This window comes from Phyllobates terribilis, unplaced genomic scaffold (genome assembly GCF_046119375.1).
Source record: "Phyllobates terribilis strain yellow unplaced genomic scaffold, ASM4611937v1 Scaffold_1__5_contigs__length_1240528914, whole genome shotgun sequence".
Lineage (NCBI taxonomy): Eukaryota > Metazoa > Chordata > Amphibia > Anura > Dendrobatidae > Phyllobates > Phyllobates terribilis.
Window position 1 is genome coordinate 568,598,641 of NW_027362761.1, and position 16,630 is coordinate 568,615,270.

The window sequence follows — 16,630 nt, forward strand, 5'->3', positions numbered from 1 at the left end:
TCTTGTTTTTCTCCATTTTGTTGTGCTGTTGAGTACTCGCTTTTGTTCCCTGTTTTCAGATTGGGGAGAATTTAATTGTAGGATTATCGATGTAAATAAAGATCGGCAGTCCAGAGAATTCCCTGTGCCCTTGATCCCTATTATAGTTTTAAGCTCATGACCTCTTTAAGTTGCCATAAAGTAGAGTTCAACAAAAACATTTTGCAGCACCCTGGTCTGCGACGTTGGCTTAGAGTCCGCCACCACCTCCTTCCCCAACGCCTCTTTTAATTAATGGGCTCGGCGTGAAATCATGCTTGAAATAATGACTTTGAGCCAGGCCTGCTAGACAGAAGAGGCGGCTTGGAGGCCAGCAATTAAGAGGAGGTTCGCAGTCCCTGATCGGGTAGCCATGGACTACTGATGGTCCTGCAAATCTTTCTACTCAACTCTTCTATAAACTTTCATGCACTGGCCGCGAAAACCGTCATTCTGCTGTATTCTCACTACGGCACCCTGGTCCTCACATACAAGGAAAACGGACTGTTTTATTTTGATCAAAGTGTGGTCCGAGTGAGGGCCAGCAGTTTTTATCGTAGGTGGAGAAAAATAAAAAAGTTGCTCCATCTTCTCCTACGTGACAGTCCGTGAAAATTGGATCGCACTCTAATGTCATCAGAGTACAGTCCGACTTTTTTCACTCACCGATAGACTTGCATTGCCGATTAGAGATGAGCAGACCCATGGAAGTTCGAGTTCTGGTACCCGACCCAAACTTTAGTCCAAAGTTCGGTTTGGGTACCAGAACTTGACCTAAACTTGAAACTGAAACCGACCCCATTATAAACAATGAAGACCCAATCTTTGGAGCTGGAAAATGTACTGTCTCTCTATCTGACCTCTCTCGGCGCCTGCATCGGAGCTCTCTCGGCGCCTGCATCGGAGCTCTCTCGGCGCCTGCATCGGAGCTCTCTCGGCGCCTGCATCGTAGCTCTCTCGGCGCCTGCATCGTAGCTCTCTCTGCGCCTGCATCGTAGTTCTCTCGGCGCCTGCATCGTAGCTCTCTCGGCGCCTGCATCGTAGCTCTCTCGGCGCCTGCATCGTAGCTCTCTCGGCGCCTGCATCGTAGCTCTCTCGGCGCCTGCATCGTAGCTCTCTCGGCGCCTGCATCGTAGCTCTCTCGGCGCCTGCATCGTAGCTCTCTCGGCGCCTGCATCGTAGCTCTCTCGGCGCCTGCATCGTAGCTCTCTCGGCGCCTGCATCGTAGCTCTCTCGGCGCCTGCATCGTAGCTCTCTCGGCGCCTGCATCGTAGCTCTCTCGGCGCCTGCATCGTAGCTCTCTCGGCGCCTGCATCGTAGCTCTCTCGGCGCCTGCATCGTAGCTCTCTCGGCGCCTGCATCGTAGCTCTCTCGGCGCCTGCATCGTAGCTCTCTCGGCGCCTGCATCGTAGCTCTCTCGGCGCCTGCATCGTAGCTCTCTCGGCGCCTGCATCGTAGCTCTCTCGGCGCCTGCATCGTAGCTCTCTCGGCGCCTGCATCGTAGCTCTCTCGGCGCCTGCATCGTAGCTCTCTCGGCGCCTGCATCGTAGCTCTCTCGGCGCCTGCATCGTAGCTCTCTCGGCGCCTGCATCGTAGCTCTCTCGGCGCCTCCATCGTAGCTCTCTCGGCGCCTCCATCGTAGCTCTCTCGGCGCCTCCATCGTAGCTCTCTCGGCGCCTCCATCGGCGCTCTCTCGGCGCCTCCATCGGCGCTCTCTCGGCGCCTCCATCGGCGCTCTCTCGGCGTCTGTATCGGAGCTCTCTCGGCGCCTCCATCGGAGCTCTCTCGGCGTCTCTATTGGGAACTCGCCGGACTCGGGGAGGATAAGTAAAGTGTAGTTTATTCTGTTTTGTTTTTTTAAACAAACTGCAATGAGGGAGGGGGGGGGCAAGTGGGTTTTTCCAGAAAACCCTTTAAATATGGGGGCAGTCACTTGATCTACTGACAGGACATCTTCCCTGGCCGCATTCCCTTCTGCACTGAAGCTGACGTGCAGAATTCCTGTAGCTGTCGCACTGAACAATTCCAAGAACGACGCCGGAGAGGATGAAGCCGGGGAAGGAGTCTTGGGATCACTGGCATCTCTGACACAATGGAGGATAAACCAGCCTATATCCACTGTTTACACCGGATTCATGTCCAGCAGGAGACAAGAAGCAGGACGCTGTGTTAAGGATATGTGACCGGACACGGCATTGTAGAGATGTCATCAGAAAGTGGCCAACTTCTTTAAGATATTCAGACATCTTAAATAGCTGTTGGTCCGAACACAGGTCCATACCTCAGCAAATCCACCCAGATCTCCCCTCATTTACATATGCACACTTGCTTTTATGTTTTAACTCATAATAATGTGAGATAAATAAATATATATATACATATACACCCAGGAGTGGGTGATAAATGCATTAGTGGTGACGTGTTTCTATTATACTTCTCAAATTGTTCCACTCCTGGTTTTTCCTTACAAATGCTGATGTAAAATACTGAACGTGTGAACGTGGCCTAGGTGTTGCAGTCGCAGAAAAAGTTAGCATATTATTAGTGAATGTCATAAAAATAAAACCCATTAAACTGTGGTGGGATTGCTGTTTTTTTTTTCCACAACTGATAATAAAGGAGCCATTTAAACATCTCCTTCATACGGCTATATCGAGTGTAAACTCTTGGGACGTGGTGATGGGCAGAAAAAATGAAAAATATCATCCCCAAGGTCCACATTAGCTGGCTCCTTAAAGGGTTTTACCAAGTTGGTATGCCATCTTCTATTCTTCATGATCACTTGCTGATTGCCGGGGATCCAATTGCTTAAACCCCCATTGTGTCCAAGAGCGAGGCTTTACCGAGATTGATCATGTGCACCTCTGGGTCTTCAATAGTTCGATAGACAATGCTTGAACTCCTTTCCATTCAGATGTGGGGGGTCATAGTGGTTGGACCCTCATCAATCAGTAAGTCATCCCCTGCCCATAGGCATTTTCTCTGGCTTTAACTCCTGTGAATCCAGGTGGTCTTCGATGGACGATGGAGCGATAGCATCCCATTCTTCAGTCAACTGTCTCCTGAGGTGCTCTGGGATTGGCTGCAGCCTTCAGGTCACTGGAATGGACGATTACTGGGGACCACTGCAGACAATCAAACAGGCCTCAAAGGTCAAGTAACTGAAGAACGGGACATGGCCTGTCCTTCAATGGGAGCAGCCAGCACCGTAACCACAGAGGTTAGAGCCGTAATATGTCCCCTTTATCGTCTTAAGCAATCCCTGACGTTTGTAACAATACTGTGCTATAGTCGGTGACTGTGGCCAAACCCGGCCCTCTCTTCATGATTGACTTAATTTTTTTTTCTTTTTTTATAGTTTAACCTAAAGAAAGTTTTGAATATAGTTGTGAATTTTTGGGAGCTGGAGGCGTCAGGGAGAAGCGTAAAGAGCAAATATTCATGGTCTAGTGATACAGTTACTGCTGGCCTTCATTATAAATGTATCAGCACAATCAGAAGCTTCTCCGAATCCCCCGCATGTGCAGCCGCAGATAAACTAGTGACCTTTACTATCTGCCTCGCTATCCCCGGGTGAGATCTCTTTCAAGCACAATCTCAGCGGACGCCCCCGTGCCGCACTCCGGCTGGGGATAAAACTCCGCACAATGGCCGCGTGTCCTCACGCTTTATTTTTTTACACTACTCTCACGTGAAGAAGGCAGAAGCTACCTGTAACTACATCTGGCCACATGTCCGATAGTGGTCCTTCACTTGGGGTCCCAACAGCAAGACCCCAAATCTCAGCAAATTGTTGGGGAATTGAGACCGAATCTGCCTCCTTTTAAATTGGACAAAAGTAGCAAATGTTCACTTGACATAAGAGGGGAATGAATATATTTGCAAGTCTGTATTCTGTGGCCACTGGACGGGAGCCCGGTGAACCTCCGGCTAATCAATAGGGGAGCCAGGGATCCTAGCCGATAGGAGACGGTCCGCTCAACACAAAAAGGTTTCCCTCTCTACAACCCATTTTTCCCCTGTCTGCTATAAAAATATACGGTATTAAGAAATCAATCTACACAGAATATTACACCTATTTATCGTAAGCTTAAAAAAAATAAGTTTTCAATGGTGGACAAAGGGAGGGAGATGAGAGAAGCTGCCTGCGATTGTTAAAGAGGATGATAAACTGAAGAAAAGTTTAGCATCTGCCCTGCATTCACTCGAGGCTGTACAGTCTAAGAGATGGCAATATAGGACTATGGTTGATAAGAGCGTTAATTTGTGAGGTCACTGAAGGTTGTAAATGGGGGAGATGACGATAAAGACCCCCCCATACTCATTAGATGACAATAGTCTCAACCTTCCAATTATCTGATTTGACTCTAACTCCGACAGATGATGACTGGAATTATAACTCCCGATCCTTTTTTGTTCTGGGGAGATAAGCTGCTCATAGAAGTGTATGGCACCTTTTGCGCACAGAAAAACATACTTTATAAAAGAGTTGTAAAAACGCAGCGTGTGAACATACCCACTAGCCAATGGCGTCCATTAAACCACCAGCGATGGGCAAAATACCCACTGATCGAAGGTCATTTAGCAGCTTGTATAGACGGGCCAACCGCACTTCCCATGTGCATAGATTATTTAGTGCACATAGACTGTCATCGTTCTCAGCAGCACATGTCCAGTTTACATAGCACGATGTGCTGCCGAGTACGATGATTTATTTTTTTTAAGCAAGCTCAAAAATAATTTCACTCAACGAACAAGCATTTTGCTCATTCATCAGTTGATTGGCTGGTTGCTTACTCCGGCTGATTATCAGGAACCGAGCATTCCTATGAAGGTTTGTTTTTGATAATCGACCAGTGTAAATGCCCTCTTAGGGAAGGGCTTGAAACAACGTGTCCCCCATGTTTTCTCTGGAGGCTGTACAGAGAGTAGATGGATTGCTGAGAGGGTGATAACACGAAGAAAAGCTCCAGTATCCTTCCATGGGGAGATTTTACAGACTGACCTTTCTTCCTTCTCCCATTTCCGGTTTCTTCATGTAAACGCAGCAACGAAGTAACATTTTTCATGCTTCCGGAACATTGACGGCTTCAGCTCTTATGTTCTGTCTATCAGATTTAATATTTTATCTGTTTTTGGAGAGTTTTTGCTTGTGATTATAGCCCACTTACTATGAGTGGAGGATGGGTAGCCGACAACAGCTTTTTTTTTTTTTTTTTTTTTTTTCTGATAATGCTTATGAAGAAAATGCATATTTTTTTTGGGCACATTGAGTCTTCCCGACCCCAGGCTGCCGTAAATCTATTGCTTTATGGACAGACCAGAGTAGCTGCTGGGTGTACACAGATTCACCGTGTGGAGCAGCTTCAGTTTATCTTTGCATGGATCAAAGAATGGGAATCCAGCTCTCGTCCAAGTCTTTACAAGTGACGTCTGTATCGTCACGGGGAAAGGTTTCCAGGGCAGGTGAAATCTGTATCAACCACATCAATGAGGGGATTCTACATTGAAGAGGTGGTGTGGTGGGGGGATGCAGGAACGTCCATTGATTTACTGTGCATGTCCATTTCATTGCCTTATCACCAGCAGGCAGTATAGACTCTATAGTCTGTCCCCCGGGAAGCAACATTTAAAGGGTTTTGTTTGATTTCATCGCTTTCATGCTCGCAGTATCTTGGGTTAAGGGAGCGGGCACAGCAAGGAAATCATTGACTGTGATAGTTTTTCATTTACTGTCTCCATGTTGGAGTCATTACCATGACTTCAGAAATATTGTTATCATGTATGCACATTCCCAGGGGGTTGGGAGTTTAATATTCTCTTCAACTGTCCAGCCGAAGAACACAGAGGGGGGGGATATGTACGGGGAATTGCACCGCCAATAAGAGATGAATGTGGTATTTGTATGCAGTGCAGCACTTTAATAAGACGCATCCTTGAGACTGCTGACTTGAAGCTACACACTGAGATATTAAACAGGTTTTCCCATGATATGTATTGAAGGTTTATCAATAATATATGTCCTCACGGTCTGAATGGTGAAAATCGACCGCTGGGGCCCCCAACTGATGCCGAGCTAAAGGGAAAGGCATCTAGTGCTACATCGGGATAAAGCCCCGTTGTGATACAGCTGTCCCCATCATCTCTACCTTGCATGGGAGAACATTTTCTACAGATGCACCCAAGCCCCTTTAAAACCAGATTTATTAAAGGGGAATTCCAGCCTGAACATGTTCTTACCTCCCGACATGAGGTCCGTACTATGAACTTGCGCAGAAATTCAGCGCTTCTGAGCTTTTTTGCAGCAGAGGGGCTCTTGGGAACCCAATTCCCATCGATCTGCTAGACGGGTAAGGGGGTTTAACATTAAAAATTATAGGTACACTTTAGGTAACATAGACCTGGACAGCTGCAGGGCGCGCGTACAACCTGCTGCTCCATTCAACTCCATCTGGGTGCGGTTTTGCAGCAAGGTGAGAAAAGGGGGATAATTAAACCTGGACAGCTGCAGGGCGCATGTGCAACCTGCTGCTCTATTCAACTCTTTCCTGTTTTGCAGCAAGGAGAGAAAAGGGGGATAATTAATTAATTAAACCTGGACAGCTGCAGGGCGCACGTGCAACCTGCTGCTCCATTCAGTTCCTTCTGGATGCGGTTTTGCAGCCGGGAGAGAAAAGGCAGGCACGGGTTCCCAGTTCTAGTGATCTGCACCACTTTCTCAAATCGTTACCGTTTTCCGATTTCTCACCTCTGTTCTAAAAAGTGGGCAGCACTTAGCAGGCGTTGCAAGTAGAGTTCAGAGAAAATTATTCACAGGCCACATAGGTAGTCCTTGGCTGCTGTACCAAAGCACTGTGAATTTCCTCCTGCCTGCCAGCATCCCCGGCGTGACGTCATTGTTGCGATATGACGCATGCATGACGTTATGTTGGGCCTACTAATCAAAAGAGGCACCGGAGTCTGATCCTGGAGTTGCAATCTTCTGACGTAGCCGTTGAACCAGGGTCCGGCAAATCATTTTGCTCGACTCTAAGGGCGCAGTCAGACGGCCGTATAAGACGGACAACGATCACACCGCAGTGCTTGGACTGTCTGGCGGCTCTCCTTACCCGAGCTTGACAGCATATATTTCTATGACGCTGTCACATTCGGGTCAGGAGAGCCGCCGGCCAGTCCATGCACTGCGATGTGATCATCGTCCGTGTTATAAGGCCGTCTGACTGCACCCTTATTGCGAGACCAACCACCCCTCGGCACATTGACCAGATTCTATGCAAAAATTGGCATGAATTATACGGCCTAAGACTGGCACAAATTTCAGCTCATGGTGCAGACAGCCTAAGATGTGCCAAATGTATTAACTCGTGTGTTACTTAATAGCTTTGGCCTAACTTACTCCAATTACCTTCTGCATATGAAACGCCAGTCGTAGTAAATCCCCCTTTAAGTGTGCAGTAAGTGTTGTCACCTCTGCTCATCTCCTTTCTAAAGACAGGTGGTTAATAGTTGGGCGAGAAACTTTCCCTGCAAGAAGGACATTGAATTTTTCATGAGCAGTAAATATCTAGTGCACTGAGCAGGATCTGAGTGGACTGTTATGTTTTGCATGGGAAATAGTGTAGCATGCTGAAAGTGAGAACACTCTTGGGTCCTCAGCCATATTTTTAACCAGTGATTGCATGATATTGCTGCTCAACCCCATTTACAGCAATAATGCTGCGTTGCGATACCAGACATTCCCAAGGTGTGGCGATGTTTCATAATGGCTATGACTATGGGCTCCACCCATTGAGTATCCAACACCCACAGTCATGTCTAGCTTTAGGCTATGTACCCACAATGCAGAAATGCTCCGGATTTTTTCCTGAGCGTTTCTGAATCTCCCTGGCAGAAAAAAACGCATGCGGATTGTACATGCGGATTGTACATGCGTTTTTCCTGCCAGGGACAAGCGGATGTGAAGCGTTCTTCACTTGCATTTCTGCATGCGGGTTGACAAGTGCTTTCCAAGCGATTTTAGCATCACTTGGAAAGTGCTTGACAACTTGGTCACACTATATAAATCCATGCAACCGGCATGGATTTATATAGTGTGACCGAAAGAATGGTAAAAAATAAATATATGCTTACCTTCTGATGGCCCCCGGAGTCCTTGCCTCTGCTTGCCGGCAGCTCGCGGTAGACTAAAGGACCTGCCGACATCAGCGGTCGCGTGACCCGTCACATGACTAAATGACTTCAGCGCAGGTCCTTCCGTCCACCGTGATCTGCGGCAAGAGGAGACAAGGACGCCATCAGAAGGTAAATATAATATTTTATTTTTTATTTTATTCTTTTTTTTTTTTTTTTACAGGTTCTATGGTACCCGGGTCCGGAGGGGAGTCTCCTCTTCTCCAAACCCGGGTACCATCCGCACATTGAAACGCATGGATTCCGCATGTACAGATGTAGTGATGCGGATTCCATGCGTTCCAATGCACGTCAATGGCGGCGAAAACGCAGCGCTTCCGCAAAATAATTGGTAGTGCTGCAGATTTTTCTGCAATGATGATGATAATCTGCAGCGTAAATTTCCGCAGCATGTGCACAGCACATGCGGATTATCATTGGGGAACATAGCAGACCTTCTACCATGCTTTTTTTAAGCATTTCTGCAGCGGAATTGCCGCTGCGGAAGCGCTTAAAAAACGCATAGTGGGCACACAGCCTTAGTTCTCTTGAAATGACTTAGACAGCACAGAATGACCGTTCAAACCAAGTACAGACGCTCGGTGCACCCTTGGAGGCGCTCGGTGCACTTTTGGTGTGGCCAAACATTTAAGTGGACCTTCCCACTTGCTTGTTTTTCCCTCCATCTTTACCCCTTTCTCATAACTTTAATTGACAGCTCTGACTTCATATAGCCAGTGAAAGGTGGAGATAGATAGAAAACAAGTAGGTGGGAAGTTGTTTGGCCACACCAAGGGTGCACCGAGCGCCGGTACCTGGTTTGAACAGTCATTCTGTGCTGACAGTCCCTTTTAAGGCAGAAAATTGCAGTGTGTCAATTATGAGTGTCCTCTTTTACTTCCCACAGCACTGTGTAATGTGTAGGTGACATTGCCTGAGTAGAGATATACTGGCTGCAGGAAAGGGTGGGTTGTTCCTGCTATTCTGACATCTTGTTTTATCTCTGTAGGATGGAGCCAGTTGGCAGCTATGCACTGCGTCATGCTGCCCGATCTACTGGGGCTGGAAAAGTTCAGACCACCACTACTAGAAATGCTGGCAAGAAGGTGGCAGGACCGGTGTCTGGAGGTGAGAGCAGAGTTCTGTTTCCTAAATCACATCCATCAGTATTGGAAATGCCAGGTGGTTACCGGGAGTGGGACATGGAGCGATCAAGTATTCACCCCTGGGGCCACATTCTGAAATGGGTTGTCTCTTGATGAGACCACCTCTTTATTATGTGCTTTTACATCTCATGAACAACATTCAGTAGCAAGAAATAACAGTCAAAACCAGTCACGGCCTTGTTGTCCTTGACCCAAACAACAAATGAATCTGCTTTTGGCGCGCACACCATTCTTATACAGTACAGACCAAAAGTTTGGACACACCTTCTCATTTAAAGATTTTTCTGTATTTTCATGACTATGAAAATTGTACATTCACACTGAAGGCATCAAAACTATGAATTACCACATGTGGAATTATATACTTAACAAAAAAGTGTGAAACAACTGAAAATATGTCTTATATTCTAGGTTCTTCAAAGTAGCCACCTTTTGCTTTGATGACTGCTTTGCACACTCTTGGCATTCTCTTGATGAGCTTCAAGAGGTAGTCACCGGAAATGGCCCCAGCTCCCTCTTAAGCCTTTACACAGTGTGACAGGAGAGCAGACAGAGACCCGCCCCCGCTTCCTGTGGCGCGACAGAGACCCGCCCCCGCTTCCTGTGGCCGCGGCAGAGACCCGCCCCCGCTTCCTGTGGCCGCGGCAGAGACCCGCTTCCTGTGGCCGCGGCAGAGACCCGCTTCCTGTGGCCGCGGCAGAGACCCGCTTCCTGTGGCCGCGGCAGAGACCCGCCCCCGCTTCCTGTGGCCGCGGCAGAGACCCGCCCCCGCTTCCTGTGGCCGCGGCAGAGACCCGCCCCCGCTTCCTGTGGCCGCGGCAGAGACCCGCCCCCGCTTCCTGTGGCCGCGGCAGAGACCCGCCCCCGCTTCCTGTGGCCGCGGCAGAGACCCGCCCCCGCTTCCTGTGGCCGCGGCAGAGACCCGCCCCCGCTTCCTGTGGCCGCGGCAGAGACCCGCCCCCGCTTCCTGTGGCCGCGGCAGAGACCCGCCCCCGCTTCCTGTGGCCGCGGCAGAGACCCGCCCCCGCTCCCTCTAATTCAGTTTTGGTTAAAGGTTTTTTTTTTTTTTTTTTTTTACTTTTGACAGTCAATACATGGTCATCAGATGAGCGTAAGATTATTAAAATGACATGTCATAAGTGTTACAATGAAAACGTTTGGCGCTGCCATCAGACTGGCACGCTCGATGTTAGCACAGCGCGCACATTTAACCCTCGGTGACAGAGGTACCCCACCTGATGAATGACTCGCTGCCCTCCACATCACACCCATAAGCAGTGTCCTGTCTGTCCGACCCCTTCATGGCTTAATTGGATATCAGCTTCTCACTCCCTTAAGGGAATGTCTCCATGTGCCAAAACCAAGTGATGATCGTCTCCCACACAGACAAATCATTTATAATTGGTCATCCGCAGCCTCAGTTTGTCTTTTACTTTTGCTTTCAATGAAGCAGATTGTTAAAAATCGTCTTGTCCCTGGATATGAGGATCTGTATTCTGCTTACATTTGATGAAAGGCAACAATTCCAAGTCACATCAAACCACGAGCACCGCTTACCTCTATGTACAGTAATGGGCAAAAGTTTTAGGCAGGTGTAGAAAAAATGCTGCAAAGCAAGAATGCTATCAAACTAGAAGTGTTAATAGTTTTTGGTTGCCGTCCTTTGCCTTCTTTTATTTTTCTAGGTACACTTGTACAAAGTCAGGGATTTACATTTGAAAATCTTGCATGCCCCTATATGTTTGGGGTGGCATGTCCCCAATCATTAGTTTATGTAAACATCAACCCACAATCAATTGAACAATCGTTTGTCATCTAATCGCATCTTTTTTGTGATCTATGCAATTGTTGACAGCATTTTTTGATGTGTTGAAAGGAAGTTGCTCCCTGTGTAAAAGGCCCTTTAAACATAACGAGTGCCAAGCGCTGATAACCTGGTTAATTGACACTACTTAAAGTGGTTGTCTAGGCTTGGGGGGCTCAAGTGCACACTGTCAGGATTCTCCGATGACTGGAGCGAGCGCTTATGTGACTGTAAATAAGCAATTTGCATTCTTCTGGCCACACTCAGACTATAGACGTATCCGGCCTTTTTCAATTCACTTGCGTTAAATGAGGGTATGAATGTCTAGTCGACATGTGACCTGCATGTATGCAGATCACATACATACTTGTGATCAAGCGCCCACCCACTCCTGGCGCTGTGATGTTTCTCAAGCCTGCAGTCAAGACTGCAGACTTGAGCATACTCTTTTATGTGCTGCCTTTTGTAATAAAAGGACCTCTAGGTGCTGTGCACACCTAGGTATATGCTCCTAAAAAAGCTATCCGCATATACATCTATTATATTCACCCAGCAAAAGCCGAATAGTGTGTCTTTTTGTAACCCTGTGCAGAGGGAAACATTGTTTCAGTTCCTCCTTTTTCCAAGTTTCTAGCTTCTTTTGCATATGTTGGACGTGCCACAGTGCATGGCAATGCTCTGTGAGCTAAACATAGTAATTATGTGATTCCCTGTTATGTTCTTGGTTCCAGAATAATAAGCCGAGCTAGTGATGTTTCGGTAACTCCCGTGCACCTGAATAGAGACGGCTGCACACGTGTGGCCACCTTTAGTATTAAATCTCCACCTGTATCCTTGGTGGACAGGGACAAGGAGTGTGTCATGGTGCTCTCAATCAACATGTATACTTAGAAGAAAATCAGATCACTGAGGGTTGATTCTCCGTGCTTTGGTTTCAGGTCCGGGAAGCTGGCCAAGCCCTGTTACTGGCAGAACTACGACGGATCGGGCAGTCGGGACGTAAGGAGACCATTGATTCCTGGGCACCGTATTTGCCTCAGTATGTCGACACCATCATGTCACGTAAGTTTACATTAATTCTTGGCAAACAATCTAATGCTTTTCCGATTTAAATGCAACTTTATATTATCGACTTGTATGATATATCGCATCTGTACATCTGATACTATCCTGAGAGGACATCGGAGTTAATGAAATGGAGTCTCTGTTAGTCTGGAGGACCCAGCACATCCGAGTCTTACATAAAAAGCACAATGACTGCACTGGGCACCATGTAGTACTTTAGTTTTCTTGTGGTGGAGCTGCAGGAAACTTGACCACTTCTGTTATATTTTCTTATTAATTGACCGTCGTGTTTGAGAGGACCAACCCTCCTGAGGACCATTTTTACTGCAAGTTCCAGGAATTTCATGTTTTCACAGTTGCGCTCTAATTTTTTAATTTTTTTCTCCGGGTGTTAAAAAAACAAAAGCCCTTATAAATAAAATGTTTAAATACCTTTAATCAGCAAATCACACTCCCTTTTTTTGTGGGAGATAATCACTATAGTACATTGTCATAGAAAATATTAAGCAAGATTCCTAGAGCCACTAGCGAGGAGGCATTCATTTAATAAATTAGTTATAGTTGGGAAGTGACTTAAAGTGTCTTAATTAACATGCAGGCAGCTCCTTTTTGAAGTAAAAGACCCCTGCAGTGCCAGTGAGGATGTCTATTGTGCTTAGACAGAGGTTTATAGATTGAAAAGACCTTTCATGTCTTAATTACCTGTCCAGAGAGGGTTGGATAACAAAATGGTACATGTGTTTACACATAGATAGAAAGTGTAAGAGGCTTTTGTCCCCAGGAAATACATCCTGAATTGAAATGACACTTTGGTTCCCTCAGGGGATTTGTTATATATTTACCATAGACGGCTGGGCACCGGTGTAAAATTATGACTATAGGGGTTGGTATAGATCCGATATTGATGAGACATATATTTTCAATTTCCGGACTAATTGGGGAAGAAGATGCATATTTTTCATAACTGTAACCCCTGTTTATAAGCCATAAATCAGTACTGCCCAGATAACTGACACCATCCATGTCATGTTTATTATCTATGGAAAGGTAAAATCCCAATAAAAAATATGGCGGCGATCTTGAACTTCTACGATTGTCAGGAGTGAAGAGATCGCATAAGTTGGGAATTTCATGAAATCTTGGAGGACTAAGGACATCCCACAACCTGGCCCACGTGGGGTCATCACCGGGGAAGGTGTGTGGGTGTAATTCAGGTGCTGATAAAAGATCTAGGCAAATTATGATCTGTATTCCTGTAGAGCAGGGATGGGGAACCTCAGGCCCACGGGCCATTTACGGCCCTCGATGACCTTTTATCCACCCCCCAGGCAAATTCCCGGGGATCGCAGTGCTTGAGCCGGCAGCTGTATTTTGATGGCTGCCAGCCCTTGAATTTCTTCTTGCTCTATGAGCACGCGCATGCACACCAGTGCCAACGTCAGGACATAGTTTGTGGGTGGAGTTAGCGTATAATTTGTCCTGACCCCGAAGGATGGTATAAATATCAAAATGGAGCTTGGCAGAAAAAAGGTTCCCAACCCCTGCTGTGGAGAGATACACATCGGTGTATGCCTGAAACCTGTTCACTGAACATCTCCAATTGAAGTGCTCTCCATTGCTTGCTGAGCTATCTCTGTGACCGGTGTAGTAAGTTTCTTTTGTTTTATTTTTTTATTTTATGTAATTGCATATTCTGTGTTGTATTATCCCATTTGTAAAATCTTATGTATAATTTTTATCAACACTTCTTCGTATCATTCTGGATTAAATATAAAATGTTATAGTTCGGTTCCTTTTGTTCTGCAAACGCACCCCAAAGCCATATGCTACCTGTCAGGCGTCCAGTCAGCCTGTATAAAAATTACTGGTGGTGACAGCGAGTAGTCTTGGGTTATTGTGGAGTTCGCAGTGACCATACTGGGGGCCTATACATATATTCCATGCGTTGAAATCGGCGGTGTATATACCATACACTCACTGTTAGTTTCCCAATAACCGGCCTATTAGTGGAAACAGCCTGCCGCCTCCTCTGTGAATCGTTGGTCAATCACTTAATTGTCAGGACAATAGGGGACAGCAGAGAGCTGTTTGTGACAGAAGATCACAGCGGTTGGATCTGCGTGAACTCTCAGGTGGTATACATTAAAATAGCTGCCATCTTGTCACTGATAGAAACCCATCCAGAGATGTTAATAGCACAGTAGCCTTTGAGCATGTTTAATTGCAGCATCACCCTGTCTACCTGATTTACCAGGGGTGCTGAGCTAAGAAGAGGCTGCTCACACTGCTGTCCATCCTGTCTATCTGATTTAATAATGAAGATATCAGGGGTGTTGAGGTAAGCAATGAGCACTCATACTGCTGTCCATCCTATCTAGCGTATCTAATACTGGAGATAACAGTGGTGTTGAGATAAAGAGGTTGCTCACACTATTGTCCACCCTGTCAGATGAAATTCTGGAAATACCAGGAGTGCTGAGCTAAAAAGAAACTGCTTACACTGCTGTCCACTCTATCTAGCTGATATAATACTGGAGATACCAGGGGTGCTGAGGTAAGATGCTGCTTACACTGCTGTCCACCCTATCTATCTGATCTAATACTGGAGATACCAGGAGTGCGGAGGTAAGATGCTGCTTACACTGCTGTCCACCCTATCTATCTGATCTAATACTGGAGATACCAGGGGTGCGGAGGTAAGATGCTGCTTACACTGCTGTCCACCCTATCTATCTTATCTAATACTGGAGATACCTGGGGTGCAGAGGTAAGATGCTGCTTACACTGCTGTCCACCCTATCTATCTGATCTAATACTGGAGATACCATGGGTGCGGAGGTAAGATGCTGCTCACACTGCTGTCCACCCTATCTATCTGATCTAATACTGGAGATACCAGGCGTGCTGAAGTAAGAAGACGCTGCTCACACTGCTGCCCACAGTCTACACATGCAGGGATTGCTTGTTTGTTAAGCAATCCCTGCATGCGTCACAACTGTCTAATAGCCACGACACATGCAGCTGCAGCGGCTGAAACATAGATGCCGAGCACGGCGAAACTATTCGGCGAGCACCCGAGTATGCTGCTTTAAGGTGTTAAATGAGTACGCTCGCTCAACACTACTGTTAAGATGAAGTATATTTAGAGAGGATCTGATGAAGGTTTTCCAACTCTTAATACTAAAAAGATAAGACTACAGTATAACAGCAAGTGAGAGAGACTAAGCTGCCACACTCAATGCCAAGCATCAGCTACAAAGCAAGTACAATTACAGGGTGACAAAAATATTAAAAAGCTTTGGACTCAAGTGATATTGACCCTCTCATTTCAATCCTGCATTTTTCACCAGTTCTCTCCCCTGCAGGTTCTTTCTGTATATTTTTTAGTTGAATCTGGGCAAGTGGGTGGAGACTGTCTGCTATGATGTCTCTCTTACCATGAGGGATTCCTCGTCTCCTATCTCTGTTACATGTGTTCAGATTTAGCAGCAGCACAGATGACATTGTACTTCATTACTGAGCAGTGTAGCTGTGAATCCAGTTTTGAGGGTGAGATGAAACAATTATTGGAAAGCAACAACACAGTCGGCATGCTTCTTTGTTTCTATTTCTTACACTTGTCATCTCTCCCCTCTCCTTAGACATCACAAGGCAGTTATAGCGTGGTGTAGAACCGCTGCCGCGAGGACGGGCGTAACATTGGTGCACCGTGCGCATTCTCATAGGGGCCCAAGAGATAAAGGGGCCCATGTCCAGCTTCAAAGCAGAAAGCAGCTTCTGTCACAGTCACAGACGTATAAAGGGGCAAATGTACTGTTCTTTCGCAGGGGGCCTTTTTAGTTTGTTCCCACCGCTATGGGTGTTGTGCCTTTAGTACCGATGCTAAAATGTAGCCGTGTTAAAAAAAAAAAAAAAGAGGCTGTAAAAGAAGATGTGGGAATTGCTGCAAATACTAGACACTAATGTATAAAGCTCAATAGCAAAATTGCTAATATTAACAAAACGTCTACCCGAAAATCATTCTCAGAATTTTCTCCTTTTCTCTATGTTGGAGTTGCATGGAATAAAAAAAAAATTCTGCGTCTCCTTTAACGGCAAGTAAAAGGTTATCTTGCTGTGGCCTTTGTGTGTATGTGCTGATGTGGATGCAGGCAGCCAGACAGGCAATGTGTGGAGAGAGACCAGGGAACAGTCTGCCCGATCGATAGCAGTGGTGTGAAATGAATTAATGTGAGGCAGTCAGTCTGTCTGTCATGGCATTGCGGGGAAAGCACAGGCAGTAGTGCTCAGCGACGGCGGCGGCAGAGCCCTCGCTTCCTAGAAACTCACCTTCTGAAATCCGTTTACTGTATATCCCAGCTTCATTCTATAGCCCTAATGTGCCGTCATCTTGCCAAGTGGGGGGAGA

At 46.5% G+C, this 16,630-nt stretch overlaps 1 protein-coding gene across 9 annotated transcripts in view; it reads left to right on the forward strand.

Annotated features, from left to right (window-relative positions):
• WDR7 (WD repeat domain 7) overlaps positions 1-16,630 on the forward strand; it is a 414,768-nt gene that overhangs the window by 112,429 nt on the left and 285,709 nt on the right. For all 9 annotated transcript variants that reach the window (XM_073680963.1, XM_073680990.1, XM_073680974.1 and 6 more), the window contains 2 exons: positions 9,197-9,315; positions 12,096-12,219. In XM_073680963.1, coding sequence (XP_073537064.1) covers positions 9,197-9,315; positions 12,096-12,219 — 243 coding nt within the window. The remainder of the gene's footprint in view (positions 1-9,196; positions 9,316-12,095; positions 12,220-16,630) is intronic.